At 35.4% G+C, this 22,252-nt stretch overlaps 1 protein-coding gene across 25 annotated transcripts in view; it reads left to right on the top strand.

Annotated features, from left to right (window-relative positions):
- Positions 1-21,091, top strand: part of LOC138762011 (R3H domain-containing protein 1-like) — a 205,339-nt gene extending 184,248 nt beyond the window's left edge. For 24 of the 25 annotated variants that reach the window (XM_069935155.1, XM_069935149.1, XM_069935154.1 and 21 more), the window contains 5 exons: positions 1,328-1,497; positions 3,028-3,172; positions 14,333-14,427; positions 16,149-16,233; positions 19,857-21,091. In XM_069935155.1, the coding sequence (XP_069791256.1) occupies positions 1,328-1,497; positions 3,028-3,172; positions 14,333-14,427; positions 16,149-16,233; positions 19,857-20,191 (830 nt within the window). In that variant the 3' untranslated portion in view covers positions 20,192-21,091. Of the gene's footprint in view, positions 1-1,327; positions 1,498-3,027; positions 3,173-14,332; positions 14,428-16,148; positions 16,234-18,161; positions 18,202-19,856 lie in introns of those variants that run through there. The other variant, XM_069935165.1, reaches the window with a different exon arrangement.
- The last annotated feature ends 1,161 nt before the right edge of the window (positions 21,092-22,252 follow it).

Genomic DNA, 22,252 nt, shown 5'->3' with positions numbered 1-22,252 from the left:
GCAATTAGTGCAATGCCTTTACAGTGCCAGCGATCGGAACCAGGGTTCGAATCCCATGCTGTCTGTAAGGAGTTTGTACATTCTCCCCATGTTTGCATGGGTTTTCCCCAGGGGCTCCGGTTTCCTCCCACTGTTCAAAATGTACTGGGGGTGTAGGTTAATTGGGTGTAAATTGAGCAGCACGGACTCATGAGCCGATATGGCCTGTTACCGTGCTGTTTAAATTTTTTTTTTAATTTTAAAATCAGTTTTCACTGAAGAGCTCATGATTTTTGGCTTTGTTCGAAGAGCCAAATCTAGAGGTTAGAAAGACTAAAGGGATTAAAGTAGGAGGCTGAGGTGGGACTTCGGGGGTGAAAGGATGTTTTTTTTTTGCAAATGTATTGAGGAACAGGTAAATAACATTGCAGTACAGATGAACCAAAATGTAATTGACACGTAGATTATGGGCGGATCTCTTCCTACAGAAGTGGAATTGGGCACTTGTTTTGAACTGCCTAAGGTCACAAAAAAATCTAGTTTAAGTTAAGGTAGTGGTCACAGAAGAGAATGAAATTCATGACAAAGGCAACGTCATGAGAGCAATATGATTGCAGGTTCTCCATGATAAGAAGTGGTCTCATCAGTGAAGTGGCTTGATTTTGATTATCTGCAAGTTCTGGCATTTATATGTCCATGTCTAAAGTTATCAATATTAAAACAAATGCATCTCATGGGTGGTCTTTGGAAGTGATTCAGATTGTCATTCTGGTTCTTCCCACAGACTTCTCTGTATCAAAGTGGCACCCTCTGCAGGGAATCTGTGGCAGCAGAACGAGCCACCACAACAAGGCTCGTCAGCCAATTAAATGAGTTCTCATTGAGATGTGCAGTTTATATCATGAAAAACAATCAAGAAATAAGTATTGGTGGACTGGATTCAAAATGAAGAATGGGGAATTAAGAGAGAGATGAAATGACAGGCAGATTTTTTTAGTCTCCAGTGTTTTCTTAAAGGATGAGAGTCCACAATTGTAACTTCATTTTGAGGGCCAGAGTTATGACCAAGAAATTATCAATAATTAGCCTTTTTGGGAAAAAAAACTTGTTCTTTAATTTATCGTGCTTCTCCCACCCCCCCACCACCCCAGCCATTCTGGGTGTTTCCAACAACTTCAGCTTTTATTTCTTACCTCTTTTTGTTGATTTCAGCTTGAGTTTTAAAATCACTGTTCTCCAATTTGGTGCATAGAAAATTTTAATCTGCACCAAAAAAAAAACCAACCATTTTTTCCACTTTAAATGGATTCCAATGTACAATGATACATGTGCTGCATTTTTCTTTTAGCTGTTGTATCACCACATGGTAGTGGGACGCTTATGATGCAGCTCAGCATTCCCAACAACCCTCATTCGCGGACTCATTCTCCACCTCAGTGGAAACAAAGTAAATATTTCAGTGTGGACCAGAGAGGACATAAATCTGCAGAATTTAATAGCCCAGAGATCACCACACAGGTAAGCAACCAGATGCCATTAAAAGGAAAAAAAAATAGAAATGTTGTGTTTCTTTTATATATTCATCACTTTTGCCTGCAAGATGAAAATCTCACTGGAGTTTTAGGATATCTTGGTTTGTTAGAAGAAATAAACTCATGATTATCTTTTAAAGGAACAGAAAGCAGTTTAAACTATGGCTAAAAATAGACATTTTAAGTACTAAAACTTCTCTTTTATTTCCTCTTCCATACAAAATCCAAAGTTGGGATATTTCTTCCCAACTTAGCCTGCCTTAAAGACATTGAAGGAAAATTTGGTGATTTCTTGGAGTGGGGGGGAGAAATTAGTTTATTTTTGTTTTCACTGTTTGAAAGGTTAATGATAGAAACGGATGCACCATATTTTACAGAATTCATAAGATTTTCATATCTAAATGACGTGATCCATTTTTATTCAAGCATTGAAGGTGAAAATCAGCACTGAATTAAACATCATCTGTTTTTATGGTTGGTGATATTCCAAAATTTGAACTTTCATAATAGCAAGATGCTGTGGCCCTGCCCTCTTAACCACTCTGAATTTTGACAGCAAATACTGATGGATATTTTTAACAGTTTGTTTCTAGTTCTGTTTTAATGAACAATAAATGCAATACTTTCTGCAGGATTTCTCCAATTCAGTTTTGTCGATGAGTCAAGGAAGAGAAGGCATATCCATGTCCCCATTACTATCCCACCTAAGATGAAATGTTCCACAAATAAAATTCCAATGTATTAGAAATGACCAGCTATAAATTGTGATGAAAAATGAAATAGATTGAACAGTTTAAGGCTGAAAGTTAGCTGGGTGTGTTCTATTGACTCTTGAATTAGCATAAATGGACATCCTTTTTCCAAGCCTGAAGTAGGCATTATCTTGTATATACACAAGTTCATGTTCTTTGACATACATACAGGGGTATACATAAAATAGCTCCTAATTACCACATGGATTATTTTGGCAATGAAGCCTACCCCAAAGAAACTGAGTAACTTGCCGAAAAGTCGTCAGGATGGACTTCACTTGACTTTGGGATTCAGGACCCAATCGTTGCCAGGATATTCATTGACCAAGGAACGTGATGGAAGTTTAGTGACAAAGAAGCCAAATCTTTTGAAATTTACCTTTCTTCCATCACAACAATAGAGTTTTTTTAAAGTGCTGAGTAACTCAGCAGGTTATGCAGCATCCATAGATACCAAAGTGCAATTGATGTTTCAGGCATCAGGAATGCCAAGATCAGTCAAAAGTCTGAATTGGTTTTTCAAACATTCAATTTGTGAATTAAATGGTACAAATCTTCTGATAGTTTCTTCCAAAGAGACAGAATACTCCCATGTTATGCATTGATTAATGTTTCATTTGCACCTATTTAATTGAGCAGTATTTCTTTAGCAGATGGAATATTTAGCGACTTCAAAAATATTTTTTTAGTTATTGAGAATCTTGAGCATGATGTATATAAGTTTGAAATATTTAAGCAATGAATTGTCTTTTTTGTTTAAACAGAATAGCCCACAGATGAGTAGTCCTGCTGTATCACCAGCCCAATCTCCAGCACCACCACCAATGGCAACTTTAAAAAATGTCCGTACTGGATTAGGACCACTACCATTAATGGCACAGTTTTCACGATCTATGGTCCCTGGACAAGGTATTTGAACCAGAAGTGGATAGCATATTTTACTGTTGGTGTGACAAAAGTCTAACTTGAAATTATGGAAATCTCAATTTTCAAAACTGGAAAGTATAAATATGACCTGAAAAATACAAAAGCATGGGCAGATATAGCGATGTGAGCATGTGATGTCATCTCTTCGGATCCGAAGAAAGGAAATGTATCTTTTTTCAGCAGATTCTGGAAATAAATAATTGTAGAAGGCCAATAGAATTCAAATGTCAAGAAAAACAAATTAAAAGTAAGATATCTAAGACAGAAAGTACAAAAAAATTCTAATAGTATTTTGGATTCTAAATCTGGAGCAAAGATGAGTAATGAAATCCAGTTCCTATTGTAGATTATTCAGTTCCTTCAGTTTGTTCTGCCATTGTATTTGACTGGACTGTTGAACTGCACTTTTTTTCAAGGCTTATTTTAACAAGAATAAATGTGAATTCAAAATTGGCTTCAAGTGCTCATTGAAGGGGAAAAAAAATACTTGAATGCCTCAAGGCGAGAGAGGGATCAGTTATTCAAAGCATGGGATCATTTTGATTCATTCACACTTCCTGTGGGAGTCAGAAACTTGCCTCAGAAATTTTGGGAGTCTTCAAGAAGTCATTATGCTCTATGGTTGAATATTAATTCATTTGAAATGTTAATGCATGCACAGTTGCAGATTGGAAAGTAAATTAATTCATTACGTGTAAGGATCAAGCCATCAGAGACATTTACAAAGGGAGCTTAAAAGCTGTATATTTCTATGAATTGTCACAGAAATCTGTGTTAGGTCTGCTGCAAGAGAGAGAGAATTGGTGCAACCAGGGTAATGAGAAAAATGTAACAAACCTCAGTCCAGGGAACTTGAAAATTTTAATTTTATCAGACTATTTAAATTGGATCCATGAATTGACTCCAAAAAAAAATTATGGACTTGTAATGGAGCCAACGCTCTTAATCTTTCAACATGAAAAGATGTTGTTGGGAGAAACCATCAAGATCAGATTTGGAGACTTGTAACAAATTATTAGAAAAGGAAGTGAAGCCAAAGGAATATGGGCAACTGTTTGCTATATCTTGTGCAACAATGAATGTAAATCAGTTTGAGGGAACAATAGACCAATTTGCTAAACAATGGAGATTGAAAAGATAGTGAAATCAAAATGTAGAAAATGTTTAACACTTGTGCTTTTTATTCTTTAGTCAAAGGGAATTTCATCCTTTGACCTTTTCTTAGAAATGTTAGTAGAGAAGGGTCATGTAGTAGATGTAATCAAACTGGATTTCACAATATTAATAAAGTCAGCGTGTGATGAGTGGTGTTGGGGCAGATAAAGAACAGATTAGAAAACTGCTTACACAATGCCAAATAATTGACTTTGAGCATAATTGCTCAGATCAATAAACCCATAGGAGGGATGCTGGGAATGTTCACAATTTACACAAACAATTTTGATGATGTGTGGAGCTATAATTTTTCAATTTATAAACAAATTGATGTATATTGAAACACAAAATAAAATATAAAGACATTAATAAAATTATAGTTTTTTTCAATAGTGCAGATTATTTTGTGATAACATTTCCTGTAAAATGAATGAGTAAACGTTAATACAATGTTTGTAGACCTCTTAATAATAAATCCAGTAGGAAATCTGGAGAAAGCATCTTTTTTTTAATTTAATTTTTAAAATTTTTCACACTGTGAACCATATTAATCAAAATACATACAAACATTCCCATCTTAAATATACACAGTGGCATTTTCTCCCCCCTTCCCACCCCCCTCCAAACCCACTAAACGTTCAACATATACAATACGCTAAAACCATTAAACAATGTCATCACACAATGAAAATAAACAAGAAAATTGTGTCATCTACTTTTACACACTGGATCAAGTCATTTTGTCGTCTTATCATTTTATCATTTTAGGGGGTGGAGGTCCGAGGCAAGCCCTCTCTGTTATGTTCCATGTGTGGTTCCCAAATTTGTTCAAATAATGTGACTTTATTTTTTAAATTATATGTTATTTTTTTACAATCTAAAACATTTATTCATTTCCAAGTACCTTTGCTGTACTCTAAGGCTCTCTTCTGATTTCCAAGTTGATATTATACATTTTTTTGCTACAGCTAAGACTATCATAATAAATCTTTTTTGTGCTTCATTCAGTTTGAGGCCTAATTCTTTACTTCTTATATTACTTAGAAGAAATATCTCTGGATTTTTTGGTATGTTGCTTTTTGTGATTTTATTTAATACCTGATTTAGATCTTCCCAAAACTTTTCCAATTTATCACATGCTCAAATTGGATGTACTGTTGTTCCCATTTCCTTCTTACAGCGAAAACATCTATCTGATAATGTTGGATCCAATTTTTTTAAACTTTTGGGGCGTGATATATAACCTGTGTAACCAATTATACTGTATCATGTGTAACCTTGTGTTTATTATATTCTTCATAGTTCCAGAGCATAACTTTTCCCATATTTCATTTTTTATCTTTATGTTTAGATATTTTTCCCACTTTTGTTTGGGTTTATAGCTTATTTAATCATTTTCCTTCTTTTGCAGCTTGAAGTACATGTTCATTATAAATCTTTTTATTATCATTGTTTCTGTAATCACATATTCAAAGCTGCTTCCTTCTGGTAATCTCAGTCTGCTTCCCAATTTATCCTTTAAGTAGACTTTCAGTTGATGGTATGCAAACATTGTACCATGAGTTATTCCATATTTGTACTTCATTTGTTCAAATGTTCATAAATTATTTCCCAAAAAACAATTTTCTATTCTTTTAATTCCTTTTCTCTCCCATTCTCTAAAGGAAAGGTTATCTATTGTAAAAGATTTTGCGTTGATTTTGCGTCAATAATAATTTTGGTAGTTGGTAATTTGTTTTTTTCTTTTCTAAGTGAATTTTCTTCCATATATTGAGTAAATGATGCAGTACTGGTGAGCTTTTATATTGCACCAGCTTTTCATCCCACTTATAAAGAATATGTTCCGGTACCTTCTCCCCTATTTTATCTAGCTCTATCTTAGTCCTATCTGGTTTTTTTCCTTGTCTGATAAAAATGTGATAAATACCTTAATTGTGCTGCTCTATAATAATTTTTAAAGTTTGGTAACTGCAAACCAGCTTGTTTGTACCACTCTGTTAATTTATCTAACGCTATCCTCAGTTTCCCCCCATTTCCATAAGAATTTCCTTATTATTCTCTTTAGTTCATTGAAGAATTTATCTGTTAAGGGAATTGATAACAATTGAAATAAGTGTTGTATCCTTGGGAAGACATTCATTTTAATGCAATTTACACTCCCTATCAATGTTGGTGGTAATTTTTTCCAATGTTCTAAGTCTTCCTGTAATTTCTTCATTAATGGCTGATAATTTAATTTGTACAGGTGTCTCAAATTAGTATCTAATCTAATACCTAGATATCGGATTGCTTGTGTTTTCCGTTTAAATAGTGAGTCTTTTTTAAATTCTGTATAATCTGCATTGGCATTGGTTCACTTTTATTTGTGTTGATCTTGTACCCCGGTATTTCTCCATATTCATTCAATTTCTTATGTAGTTCTTTTATTGATATTTCTGGTTCTGTTAAGTATACTATGATGTCATCTGCAAATAAACTGATTTTATACTCCTTCTCCTTTATTTTTATCCCTTTTATTTTATTTTCTGTTCTTATCAGTTCTGCCAATGGTTCTATTACTAAACCGAACAGTGAGGGAGATAGTGGACATCCCTACCTAGTTGACCTACTTAATTTAAATTGGTTCGATACATATCCATTTACTGTCACCTTCGCCAATGGTCCATTATATAATGCTTTAATCCAATTAATATATTTTTCTGGTAGGTTGAACCTCTGTAATACTTTGAATAAATAATTCTATTCTACCCTGTCAAAGGCTTTTTCTGCATCTAAAGCAACAGCCACTGTTGGCATCTTAATTCCTTGAACTGCATGAATTAAATTAATGAATTTATAGACATTATGCGCTGTTCGTCTTTTCTTAATAAATCCAGTTTGATCCAGTTTTACTATTTTTGGTACACAGTCGGCCAATCTGTTTGTTAACAATTTTGCTATTATCTTATAATCTGAATTAAGTCGAGATATTGGTCTATATGATGCTGGTGTTATGGATCCTTTCCCGTCTTTGGTATTACTGTAATTATTGCTGTCTTACATGAATTTGGCAAGTTTTTTGTTTCTTCTCTCTGGTTCATTACTTCCAGGAGAGGAGGAATTAATAACTCTTTAAATGTTTTATAGAATTCTATTGGGAATCCATCCTCTCCAGGCGTTTTATTGTTTGGCAGCTTTTTTAATATATCCTGTATTTACTCTATCTCAAATAGTTTTATCAGCTTGTTTTGCTCCTCTTCTTGCAATTTTGGCAGTTCAATTTTAGCTAAAAACTCTTCTATTTTGTCGTCTTTCCCCTCGTTCTCAGTTTGGTATAATTGTTCATAAAATTCCTTAATGTTCTCATTAATCTCCATTGGATTATATGTAACTTGTTTGTCCGTTTTCCTTTATGCCAATACCGTTCTTTTAGCTTGTTCTGTTTTAAGTTGCCGGGCTAATATTTTGTGTGTTTTTTCTCCTAGCTCATAATACTTTTGCTTTATTTTCATTATGTTCTTCTCCACCTTATACATTTGTAATGTTTTGTATTTTTTTTGACCGCCAATTCTCTTCTTTTTGTTATATCTTCCCTTGTTGCTAGTTCTTTTTCTCTACGTACTATTTCCCTTTCCAGCTGTTCTATTTCCCGATTGTAGACCTTTATCATCTTAGTTACATAACTTATTATCTGCCCTCTAATGAAGGCTTTCATTGCATCCCATAATATAAATTTGTCTTTCATTGATTCCATATTTATTTCAAAGTACATTTTAATTTGGCGTTCAATAAACTCTCTAAATTCCTATCTTTTAAGTAGCATGGAGTTTAATCTCCATCTATATGTTCTTGGTGGGATGTCCTCCAGTTCTATTGCTAATAACAGGGGTGAGTCATCAGATAGCAATCTAGCTTTATATTCCATTTTCCTAACTCTCCCTTGAATATGGGCCAACAACAAAAACATATCAATCCTTGAGTATGTTTTATGCCTACTCGAATAATATGAGTATTCCTTCTCCTTTGGGTGCTGCCTCCTCCATATATCCATGTTTCATTTCCTGCATTGATTTAACCATAAATTTGGCTACTTTATTCTTTTTGCTGGTCTTTTGTCCAGTTTTATCCAACATTGGGTCCAAATTAAGGTTAAAATCCCCTCCTATCAGTATATTCCCCTGCGTATCTACAATCTTCAAAAAAATAACTTTTGATCCTCTTCATTAGGTGCATATATATTGATCAAATTCCAGAATTCGGAATATATCTGACACTTTATCATTATATACCTCCCTGCTAGATCTATTATTTCCTCCTCTATTTTGATTGGTTCATTTTTATTTATTAATATAGTTACACCTCTGGCTTTTAAATTATATGATGCTGCCACAACGTGCCCTACCCAGTCTCTCCTTAATTTATTATGTTCCACTTCAGTTAGATGCGTTTCCTGCACAAATGCTATGTCTATTTATTCTTTTTTCAGGAAATTTAATAGCCTTTTTTGTTTAATTTGGTTATGTATTCCATTAATATTTATAGTCATATAGTTTAACATGGCCATCTCATATTCTGTTTACACCTCATTTCCGTTTCCTCACTACCACCTTTCCCCTTTTCCCCATTTTCATCTCTCAGTTTTCCCTTTTTGAACTCAATGTATGACAATACTTTTAAAACATAAAATACTTCAACAACTCCCACACTTAAAATTCCCTTAACCCCAAATGTCCGGCCCCCCCCCCCTCTCTGAGTTGCCCCTTGTCTCTTGCTGGGTAACCACAACTCCCCTCTCCATTTGGATTGCCAACACGCTCGCAGGCGTCAACTGATTTTGCAGTGACTGTTATTCTCTCCCACCCAACCCCCTCCAGAAAAGACTTTTATCTTCACATATAACAAAGCTCGCCCTCTTTCCTCCCCCTTACTTCCTTTCTTCCCTTTTCTTTCCCTTCTTTAGTTCTTACTTATACATTATTTTTACATCTTTTTTGTAGTTTGTCGTCGTTCTTCGTTCTTGTTACATCTCTTCATCTCTCCTTCTGTCCTGCAGGCGTTCTGCAAATTCTCGTGCTTTCTCTGGATCCGAGAACTGTCTGTTTTGCTCCCCTGGGATGTATTTTAGGCACAGCTGGATATCTTAACATAAATTTATAGCCTTTTTTCCATAGGATCGATTTTGTTGTGTTAAACTCCTTCCTCTTGGGAGTTCAAAACTTATGTCTGGGTAAAAAAATATTTTTTGACTCTTGTATTCAAATGGTTTTTTTTGTCTTCTCTAATTTTATTCCTTGCCCTCTCCAGTATATTTTCTCTTGTCACGTATCTCAGAAATTTTACTAAAATGGATCTTGGTTTTTGTTGTGTCTGTGGTTTCGGGGCTAGTGTTCTGTGTGCCCTTTCTATTTCCATTCTTTCCTGTATTTCTGGCATTCCCAGGACCTTTGTGATCCATTCTTTTATAAATTCTTTCATATTTGTGCCTTCTTCATCTTCCTTTAGGCCCACTATCTTTATGTTGTTTCGCCTACTATAGTTTTCCATTATATCCATCTTCTGAGCTAACAACTCTGTGACTCTAACTTTTTTGTCACTGTCTTCCAATTTTCTTCTTTAGTCATTCACTTCCATTTCTACAGCCGTTTCTCGTTCTTCCACATTTTCTAATCTTTTCCCTACTTCTGTCATGACCAGCTCTATTCTACTCACTTTTTCTTCTGTAGTTTTCATTTTTATTTTCATTTCACTAAATTCTAATGTCAACCATTCTTTTAATGCTCTCATTTGTTCTTGAAATTTTTTAAATCTATATACTGTCCATCTATTTTACCTTCTATTCCTCTGTGCAGAGCTTGGTCTTCTTCTTCCTCTTCTGTGTCTGCACCTGTGTTTGTGTCTCCTATTTCTCTTCCTTGTATCTGTGTCTCTTCTGACTTTCTTGTTGAGCTGCTTACCTCACTTTGCTGGTCATCTTCTTGTATGGCTTCTTGTTGTTGGTCCTCTTCTTCTGAGCTAGTCATCTGTTGGGCCTCCTGTTGCTGTTCTTTTTTCCTATCACTCCCTTTCCTGTCACTTTCCTCTTCTTTCAGCTGAGAGCCCTGATGTCAGGCATCCCTCAGCTGGTCGCGCTGTATTAGTTCGCTCCTCAGCTGGGCCCCCTTCCCGTCGGTGTTTTCCTTTTCCTTAGTTTGCGCAAGCGCAATTGCGTGCTTCTGTTTGGCTCAGAGAGCCATTTTTGCAGTCCAGTGGTCGGAAGGTCGTGACTGCAGGGTCATCATCAACCTTGGTGAGCGGGCTCTTTTCTCCATGACGGCTTCCTGTTTCTTCATGCAGGTAAGGCCTTCTCCTTTCTCTTCCAGCGTCTTTTCTTCTTCTTTATTTCCCGTTGTTTTTACTTTTTCCTTCTTGGGTGCCATTTTCTTTCTTTTCTCCACAACTTTATCTTTTATTTGTTGTGTTTTGTGTTTCTTGAACTTTGTATTTTCTTCACTTTATTTTTTCTTTTCTGCTTTTCTGGAGAGGGCTGGTATTCTCCTACCATCCACTACTCCATCACGAGACTCCTCTGGAGGAAGCATCTTAACCAAAAAAGTGGTAAGAGTATGTAACTGTCTTCTTCAGTAAATGAAAATGCCATGTGTACAGTTCAGATGCATTGTAAGGGAATTAGTAAGCAGATGAAAAAAAAGAATGCTCATGTTAGTGTGAGATGAAAAGGAATGGGAATTCTGAAACAGCTGGCTATAGAAGTTAATTGAAGATTCCAACATGTTGCCCTTCCAAGCTCAGTATCTTTGCATGAATTTCCAACCGATTTGAATGCCTATCATACCTTGAAGTATTTTATAGGCCACTTTAGGCTTCTTCCTTGCATTGAAATATGAAGAAGCTGTTGTTGACTTTCATTTCTGCAGTTTTCATGTTGGGTGCCACCATCTAATGTATTTACAAATGGAACTCAGAAAAATGTATATTTTTTTACAAATTGGCACCAAAAGGACTAAGAACACTCTCTTCTGGAAAATTCCAAGTGAAGAGGATAACATTTTTTTTTCTTTTCTGCACTAACACTTGTACTTTTTTTTGACTGATGGACAGCCCCCAGAATGTGTAAATCATTATCCCCTGAAGTGGTTGCACTGAAAAGTTTAAAATTAACCATTGTTTTAAAATTGCATTGGTCAAAGGTACTTGTAATTTTTGTATTAAAAGGGCTAGAAATATAGTTTGAACATGAAAATGAAACTGTCCAGAGAAATCAACGGTACAACATTAGAAAACATCTGGACTCTTCCTCACTCTTAACCCAATCAAAGACCTCCTGCAAAAGGGAAATATGTATTGAATGAAATGACCTTGCTTGAAGCGACTTTGATTCCTCAGTACTATGTTGATTTGGCTGCCTTATTAAACTCGGCTACTCAAAAGTAATCCCTGCAGAAATTAGCATATTCCCTTCATTTGTATCTATTCCAGATGGTTCCCACCTGCAATCCATTTCCAGGGACTCATTAGCCATTATCCTAGATTCCTTTGAGCAAGGAATTAGTCATTCATATCAGTGGAATATTTTCACCTCGGCAGCAAGAGGCAGGCTATTTTTTCTGTTAAACTTCTTATTTCTAATTGGAAGCACAGCTCCACTGAAAGTTTCCTGGAACAGTTTCTCCTCAACAACTAATTATGGGACACAGAGAGAAGGGCACACAATCATTTCCCAACCTCTTTGCTAGAAAAAAAATTGTAGAAACAAAAATTGGAGATAACACTTGGGTTGATATTTGATAATATTGGGGCACCCATACCTCTGAGCGGAAAGCCCTGTAAAAGGTATTGGACACAGCCCTACATAGAACACTGCTGTTGGACCAATCATTAAGGATCCATAACTACCCAGGACATCCTCTATTCTCACTCCTGCCCCAAGAAAAGGGGTATAGGTGCCACAAGACTCATTATCAACAGGTTCAAGAAACAGTTGCAATCTCTCCACCATCAGACTCCAAAACAACAAATTCAGAGACTCATTCAAGGACTCTTGCACATTAATTATTACTGGATATTTTTCTTCTGTACTGCACGGTCAGTTTGTTTTAAATTTAAATGTACACATATAGCACGGTAATGGACCATTTCAACCCTCAAGCCCATGATGCCAAATTACATGAAATTGACCTCTGACCACTTTGAAGGGTGGAAGGAAACCAGAGCATCTGGAAAAAACTCAGCCAGCCATGGGGAGAATATGCAAACTCCTTGCAGACAGTGGCGGATTCGAACCCAAATCGCTGGCAATGTAACAGCATTGTGCTCATCATGCTGCCCTCTTTTTTGTATAAATCTCTTTTCTTGAGTACAATTTATTTTTGCACAACCAATAAGAAATTCTGCTTGGCCCACAAAAAAAAATTTGGGGTTGTATAACCATGTAACAATTACAGCATACTATGTGGTGTCAAGTGTACTCTGACAATAACTTTGATCACTTTTAATGCTATTTCCAAAACAGTTGTCTGCTGTGTCTAAGCAATCAAAAGTTATCTGCCTATCTGACCAGCTCAATTTTGTTAGAAAATTGAATTAAGAAGTGCAGTGTTCTTGCTAATTAGCAAGACAGAGAACTGGGCAAACCTTGGAGGTGTTGCAAAGAGGAGTAACCAGGCTGAATACCAGAAATTGCAGAGTCAAATGGGTAATGTGCAATGCACAAAGTGCTGGAGAAACTCGGCAGCTCATGCAGCATCCAGAGAAAGCAAAGGGTAACCAACATTTCGGGCCTGTGCCTTTTATCAAGGTATGAATATCAAATAAGTAGCCTAGAAAGGTTCACAGACATTAGCGAAGGAGCAAATGCGAACAGAACATTGACAAACACAAGATCAATATATCAATTTCCATTTATTTCAGGTTTTGCTCTTTAAATGTATAACTTTCACATCAGCTGAACTTTAGAACTTTGAATTTTAATTCTTATTCTTGGCTGTGATTTGCTTCTTCCATAGCCTTTTGAGTGGTGTCCTTTCTCCCCTTTGCACTTCACATTACATTTTACCTCCCTCCCTTTCATCTGGGATCCTGTATTTTCATCTTCAACTTGATTGTTATGATATTTTGACCCTTCACAATGATCGGTTTGAGGATATTTGGCTCCCAATACCCCATAAGCATCTGCACTATTTTAATAACTATATTTGGAACTCAATAATATGGTACAACGCTCTTTGAGGGCAATGGAGGCAGATTTAAACAGTTTTTAAGCAGAGGTGATAAAATTTTGATCAGCAGGTGATTCGTCACTGAGTGGACAGGAATACTAAGTTCATGTTACAATCAGATGAGCCATGATCTTTGTATACTGTATGTTGAAGCAGAAATAAGCAGTCAAATGGCCTAATTCATAAATTAGTGTTTCAGTTTTTCTTTTTATTTAATTTTCTCACTTTCCCCTTCGCAAAAAAAAAGCAGACTTTTGTTGGGATGTTTATATTTTTAAATTTCATTCACTAGGTAACAATGAATCAAAAATGTGATAGAAAGGTGGAAAAAAATGTAAGAATGCCATTTTTGATATTTTCAAGGGCATTCTCAATATGACAATTGTTTTTGTGGAAGTCAAAAACCCAAGTTAAATTTGCATTTGAAGATGTCAGGTCATGATTTGGAATATGTGGTGCATTGAAGAATAATGTAAAACAGTAAAAAATTGTTATTGGGTTAAATGTTGCAGAACTAGATGCAAGTCTTGTTTTTAAAATTTTGTTTAATCCCCATTACAGACCCAACCCTTTTCCTGTCCCAGTTAATTTCTGACATCCAGTACTTTAAGTCATGGGTTCTGTTGTTTATAATTCCAATAAATATTCTAGAACATCCTCCAAATATTTCAAGCCTCTTATTTTCTTGTTGTTGAAATAGATGCCCACACTATTAATTGTGCATGCATTAGCACCAATTTATAAAGAATTATTTATCTAATGCAGAAATTATTCATGTTACTTTCCTTTAAAGGAGATGGACGCTATCCTTTGCTGGGCCAGCCTTTGCAATACAATGCACCAATCCGTCCTCTTATCCAGGGGCCACATATAGTCTCAACACAACAGGTTTGTTTTAGTTTCACCAAAGTTCTCAGTTTCTCATCTGAATCTTTTGATTTTTTTTGCTCTGGAATTACACCAATCTGATGTTGCTTCAGCATCGTCTGCAATTTGTGCTTCAAATTATTTTATTTTCTCTAGTTTCTCTTCTCAAATTTTTCAAATTATCACTCAAGCTAATTAGAATCTAGCCAAAATATGAAATCTATGATAAACCAGTGCAATCAGCAGAGTTTAGCATGTTATTTTCAAAATATTAATTAATCTAAAAGAGTCTAAAACCAAAAGGGCTCCATTTTGAGAGCCTCATTGCAATGAATATTATAATTGTAACAATCATAAAGTCTTGGAACGTGGTCAATTTTATCAGCTGTGTGGTCCCACTGAAGGGCACATTTTCCCCTATACCAGTCTCTGCCTTCCATGAGGACCGTACCCTCTGTTGCTCCCTCATCTACACCTCCCTTGGTACAGTACAACTCATATTATCCAAGATCCTTATTTTTCCGAAATTTCTTTTGCTCCCAGAAGTGATGTTTGTTTGGCTTCGAAAATTTTTTCAGATTATTGAGATTTTCAAAAAAATCAGAAATCCTAGTTTATCCAAAAATTTAAAAGTCGAAACGACGTTATTTCGCCTTTCGAAAATTTTTGGATAAATGAGCACATCTGAAACAATCAGAAATCAATTATCCAAAATTCTTTTGGAGCTGAACTGCCGCCACAAGTTGAAATAAAATTAGGAATTTTGGAAAAACCACTGAGTAGAATTTTGAGTTTTTGGTGTTGGGTTTATCTTATTTTGTTCAGATTGTTTTTTGGTGAGAATTAAGCATTATTTCATGGTTAAAAAGCTTTCCCTTGTTGTTTAAACACTGTTATAAGTGATTTGCTGTTGGGACTGGCCTGTTTTTAAAAGTGACCAGTTATCTGAAAATATTGTTTATCCGAAATAGGCCTGGTCTGACCATTTTGGATAATCTGAGTTGTAATAATCTAATCTGTGACTGCAAGAAATGCTGCACTTGCGCCCATGCCTCCACCCATCCTCACCACCATTCGGGAAGCCGGTGGTCCTTCAAAGTGAGGCAGAGCTTCACTTGTGGGTGTGCAGGGCTCATCTGCTACATCCAGTGCTCCAGTTATGGCCTCCTCCTAATCAAAGAGATTGGACGCAGGCTCAGAAATGGCTTCATTGAGCATCTTCACTCTGTCTACTGCATTGGCAGGGAGGGATCTCCCAGTGATAACCCATTTCAGTTCCCCACCTCATTCTCGTGTTAACGTGTCTGTCCATGATCTCATCCACTGCCAGATTAACTGTCCCTCTCTCTTTCCTTCTGTCTCCTTTCTTCCAGCTCTGCATTCACAGAACCACCAATGCACTCTGATGAATTCTCACCTTCCCTCTCCTGTCCTCCAATCCATGTCCAATTATGGCCTTTTGCCTGTTGATCTGTGCTCCTCCCCCCAACCTTTTTACTCAGGCGCCTCCCTGCTTTTTCCTCATACCTTGAAGGGCTCAGTCCTGAATTGTTGGTTATACATCTTTACCTCCTATGGGTGCTACAAGATTGGCAAAAGAGAGTTCTTCCAGCAATTTGTGTTTTTATATGAAAAGGTTTTTTTTGTCTTTTTTGTTACGTTGGGCAGAAATCACTTTTTTGTTGAAATCGTTTTAGTTAATTTCTTCTGTGCTTTATATATGTATATGTTAAATTTGTTAGGGTCAGAATTTGAATAGACATGGTGGAAGAGGAAAGAAACAGACAAGGAAAGCAGCATCAACAGACCTTGGTGCAGGAGAACCAGGTATGTCAATAAATGTGACATTTATAGAAGAATGTAAAAGGGGCTCTTTCCTGCCCACCTATAAATACTGTTTGCAATCCATTTTGCCCAAAACTTCTACATCAGTGTTTCTGTGCTGCATACAAATGATCTTTTATCTAACATCTGCCAGTGTATCCTTCATTTCCTTTCTTTCCACAAAATGTTTCTAAGTTACCTAATAATGTATTGCAGCACCAATCTTCTTGTTCTTGATAGTTGTGGTTTTTTTTTGGATTGATAATTGATTTAAATTCGTGATCCCTTGTTTTCAGTTCCCCCCACAAGAAAATAAAACACTTTTTCCCTATGTTGATTTTTTTATGTCTGTCAAAGTTTTAAAGGTCTCTGTTAGGTTGCCCTTCCCCCCCACCCCCCACAAGATGTTTTTTTAAATATTTTATTTAACATTTTTCCATACATGTCATATTGAAGAATTACTATGATAACACTTTTCAAAAGGAAACAAATTAAAAATTACATATGGTATAACCCACCCAAAACCCCCTCCCCTCTCAAAGTTACTAATATGAAAAATACAATATAGTTATATAGAATAAAAGAAGAAAAAAGAAGTCTTTCTGATTTCACATAGGGATGTCATCTGACACATGCTTAAAGATCTTTAATACAATTCAGAGGAGATTCTCGCAGGTCCAGAGGCATAGGAAGGACAATTTTACAACTTTAAACCTAATATTTGAGTGTACGGGTATCAAATTTGCAGAAACATAGCATATTTATTTCTCAAACTTTTTTTTTCCAAAGGGATGCAGCTTTGAATCTCTGCATTCCATCTTAGCATACCCAAATATACTGATTTCCAAGATATTGCAATACATTTCCTTGCCACCACTAATGCAACTTTAACTAATTCCATTTGTTATATTGACAAATTTAATTTAGGTTTTGTTCCTTCAATATTTCCTTATAGAAATAAATCTGCATTTTGCATAAATACAGTACCTGTAACTTGTTCCAAAAAATTCCTTAAATCCACACAATTGGCCTTGCCTTAAGACAAGGTCAAGTTGAATGCAAAAAAAGTTCCTACATCTTTACCACATCTAAAACATTGCTCTGGTAACTCTGATTTCAATTTATTCAATTTCTGTGGTGTAAGATATAACTGAGGTAGAAAATTATACTAAACTCAGAGTATACATGAGTATACCTTACATTTATAGTATTAATCATTCAGTCCTTTCATAAATCTACCCATTTTTTTCATCAATTACAATGTTCAAATCTAGTTCCCACCTCTGACTGGATTTATCAACTCCACGCTTCGGAGTTTCTGTTTGTAGTTAAGAATGTATCTTAGATGTAAATTTCTTAACAGTTCCTTTCCTAAAAAGAAGTTCTACTTCAGTACAGCAAGGAATTTATTCCTCAAATATGCTCTTTTTTGTTATTTTTAATTAAGAGCATATTTGAGGAATAAATTCCTTGCTGTACTGAAGTAGAACTTCTTTTTAGGAAAGGAACTGTTAAGAAATTTACATCTAAGATACATTCTTAACTACAAACAGAAACTCCGAAGCGTGGAGTTGATAAATCCAGTCAGAGGTGGGAACAAGATTTGAACATTATTATTCCATATTTATTTCTCAATTGCTCAAATGACATTAATTGATTAATTGATCCCTTAAGTAACAATCTTCAATCTTTATAAACATCTTATGAAATCAAATATCCAAAAATTGATTATCTTTTGAAAACGATACAAGAGAATTTTGAATCAAAGGCATTTTGGGCGATGTACATCCTCTTACACCAATTTCATCATTTATTTTTTTCCAAATATTAATCAAATGTTTAAACAGTGGTGTTTCTTTATCACTAATCATCATTTTTGTATCTCATTTATATGTAAATTCTTCTGCTTTTCTCTCTTCTATTTTATTCAGTTCTATTTTAACCCGTGTTGGCTTTTCTCTTTCAAAAAAAGTAAGAAATCTCATTTTTACCTCTCAGTAATAATTTTTGAAATTAGGAAGCTGTATGCCTCCCAATTCATATTTCCATATTAACGTATCTATAGAAACTCTTGACATTTTACCTTTCCAAAGGAATTTCCTTACATATTCAATTCTTGAAAATATTTTTGAGGTATTGAAATAAGTAATGTTTGAAAATATTTTTGAGGTATTAAAATAAGTAATGTTTGAAAAAATTTTGTAATCTTGGAAATATATTTATCTTAATTTAGTTAACCCTTCCCACTAATGTTATAGGTAAATTGGACCTATTTTTATATCCTTCTCACAAGGTTGTTAAGTTGGAGCAATGATCTTCTGAGTTCGATTTCCTCTGCTCATGTAATTTGTCATCTTCTGTGCACATCTCTCCTCAGACCTTACTTCTGTTATTCACTTACCCCTTTGGTATTTTCTTTCACTCTGACCAACAACCTTTTGTCATTTGTTCTCTCTCATCCAGCAGCAAGCATTTCTCTGGTTTCTGCACACTTCAACCAATCTCTCCAATACAGACCCCATCCCTCCAAAAGAAACATTTTAATCAAATTTTTGTATTTTGATGAAAAGTCATTGACTGAAAGGGTAAATTAATTTCTCCCTCTGCAGCATTAAAAACCCCTGTGGGAGGGGATTTAAAAATAAATATAAATATGTGAATGATGTTTATCATTTGACAAATTAAATGACTGCCATGCATTTGAAATTTTTCATAACTCTTGCACTTGCATGTGGAATGCCAGATTTAAATCATTTACATTGTCTGTAACATATATGTAATTTTTTTGCTTGTATAGTGATAGGGAAGAACACAGAATTTAAAATGACAAATTGTTTCCACTCTTCTTATTAAATACTGAAACAATTAGTCATTCTTGGTCAGTATATGCATTTTCAAAACAAGTAAATTTGTGAGAATCTTTGCATAAAGCTTGCGCTGTATCATAGCTTATGTCGGGATAATGTAATTTTCCTGGCCATTCACTGAAATCTTGCAACTAAGATAAAATCCACAATAAAGTCATAACATAGCTAATATGATTAAAGTTTTGATGACCGTGATACTCTTTCTAGTGTCTTCTTGGACGACCTTTCTGTTTTCATTTTCTTACAATGTTTGAGGCCATTTAGCCCATTGAATGCTCAAAGAGCCAGCAAAGACTCGACCAGTCCCTTTTCCCTACTTCCCTGAATTCTATTTTCTCTCACATCCATCAATTCCCTCTGATTTGTAAACCACTCACTTACCATTTTGGGTATTATAGTGTAACCAATTAACCTACAACCAACGTTATGTGTAATGATTTATGATTTAAGTATTTAATGTTTGCTTTGCATATAAAGGAAGAAAACAACATTGTGGAAATTAGCTTTAACCAACAATTGTTATGTCAAGCTTGTTAGCACAAACCTTGGGTTGTGAGGTGTAGCTTTATTTTAGAACAATTCTGAGTATATTTGTGTTCTTGACAACTAAATTTGAAATACTGTAATTGTCTTCTGGTTGCTGTTGCCCCTGGATATTTCATTTAGTACAAGAAAAAAATTAACAAATATAACATTAAAATGTTGCTTTTGTTTATTTTTTTGTCTGTATAAACTACTTGTCTTTTGGCTTTCTTACAGTTGTCAGCAGAGTCTTGGAAGTGACTGACCTGCCAGAGGGTATTAGTCGTACAGAAGCTGATAAGCTTTTAAGCGAACTCTTTAAAGCCGGTGCTAAGATTCGATGGCTGCGAGATACTCAGCCACATTGTGGTGGTGGTGATAGTAATGCAAACACAGAACACTCAAAACCTTCTAGTGACTTGGCATCCATGTACACAATTTTAGCAATGTTTCCTTCAAAACTGGCTGCTCAGAATGCATTATTGAAACAAAATCACTCAAACAGATTTAAACTGAGATCAAGCAAGAAGCACTACGATTTTCACATTATGGAAAGGGCTAGTTCTCAGTAGTTTACACTGCACTGGACTTGCAGTTTCTTCCACTTAGCCCCCTCAATTGGACATGTACAATGGTTTCTCTTGACATATGGACTGCTGGAACATGGTATTTTACAATTTCACAGTTGAAGAAAACCAGTGATCCACCAAAAAGGCTATGAGTTTCCTAATTTATGTTCACCGTTGTCACGACAAAGTATCTGAGCATATCACAAAGCTGTGTCTTTATATGGAGAATGCTGTAGAATCACAGTACAAATTTTATAGCCCTTTTGTTTTATATTTGTGAATCTTGTGTCCAATCCAGAGCTCCATTGTACAGCAACTTTAATGAACGCCATCAACCAATAATTACTTGCTTTGACAGGTTTCTGCCCCAGCATAGCCAACGTAATGTGAGCTTGCTTAAAAGAAACAAAATAAATTAATTTGGAGAAGTCCATGTAGCTTGTTGGAATAAGTTGGCTATCTTTCTCAGCTGTTCACCAGCAATCTAAAAAGAAGAATATGAAAATTAATGCCTTTTGGATGCAGACTGAAGATTTTGCTGTGTGGCAGCCTGGATTCAATGAGTTTTAAACAATCCCCAATACCCAATTTTAGGTCAACTTTCTACTAATTGGGCTCCTATTTACTTGTGTGGACATTCCTCTTTTCGTTATGAAGCTCCAGATGCGATTTTTGTGGTTTTTTTTAAATGCTGGACATTTGTTAGATGTTTGTGTTTTAAGTTCATCTGATGTTGAGGATCACTGGACATCAACAGAATTGTTGCTTTATTGCCAAAACCTATAATTTCTCTTGGTTGTGTATAAATCCTGCCAGGCTGTACAATGTGTGCTGATGCAAGTTTATTTTCCCCCTTTTTCAGTTCAAGGAAAAAAAAAATAAATGTTTACAAATTCACAAAAACTCTAAATTATTTGGGTCATCTGACTTTGTCATTTTGAGTGACGTGTCTGCTTGGAGGCTTTATATTTTTGTTAATTGTCTTTCAACTGAAATTGTAAATGCAATTTTATCTTCAAATGAAACGAAATTGGTTGTTAGAACAATGAGCTATTTTGTTCATTTTGAGTATTTGTATACTCAAAAACAAAATATTAGTTATGTGTATAATATGATACAAATAACACTTGTGACAAAATGGGTTTTCTAGTTCATTTTAGGTGATGATGTTGGCTGACGACAAGAGATTGAGGAGCGGTACAAGCTGCAGAAACCCTTCAGTGAAACAAACTTGCTAGGTAGGCACATGAAACAGAGAATTGAACTTCATTGCTGCTGACCTTCCAATAACTTGAATTTTTCAGTTTGTGAAGTTCTGTTTCACGGAACAGCATTGTTCAATTCATGTTTGTTAGGGGACAACATGGTCAATATGTATGGTGCAGACTGGAAAATCAGTGAGGACATCGGCAAATTCAAGATCAGAGGAAGGCAGTACCTTTGCCTTTAATATTGAAGGGTGGAAGTGGTGAGTCAAGCTGGAAACCAAGGCATTTTGTGATGGTTTATGGGTCTGAAGTTTAACTTGGAATTAAAGAGGCATAGTGAAGAAATCCAGTGGAAATGGAGGGGAGGAGGCAAGAGAATGCTGTTCATGTTTGGGCTAGTAATATCAGATTTCTAGTACAGAACCATGGTTATCCATGGGTTAGCATGGATGAGGATGAGCCATTATGTTGACTGACAGCTAAATATAGCATCTGAAGCAGAAACGGGCAAGTTGAGAGTGACTGGAAGAGCAAAGAGTTATTGACTATATTGAATGACAGAAAATGTTAGCTCTATGCTCAAAATATCAGAAGGTTTGTAATTTACCATTAATTAATTATTTGGAAATGTTCCGCAAAATTTCAGAAATTGAAGATACAGGTAGGGAGAAAAAGTTAATGTACTTATCATATTTTACTAAGTACAGTGAGAAGGTCTGCGAGCAGTCAGACTGACTCTAACATTCCTACAGCCACATAAAGTAGAAGAGCACAATTGATGGAGTACATGAGCCACGTTGAATTAAGAAAAGGTTCCAAGCGAGAGCAGCATGATCGCACAGATGTGCGGTTCATT

Source organism: Narcine bancroftii, chromosome 4, assembly GCF_036971445.1.
Source record: "Narcine bancroftii isolate sNarBan1 chromosome 4, sNarBan1.hap1, whole genome shotgun sequence".
Classification (NCBI taxonomy): Eukaryota; Metazoa; Chordata; class Chondrichthyes; order Torpediniformes; family Narcinidae; genus Narcine; species Narcine bancroftii.
Note: the sequence above shows the minus strand (reverse complement) of the source record. Positions and strands in the feature narration are given on the sequence as shown.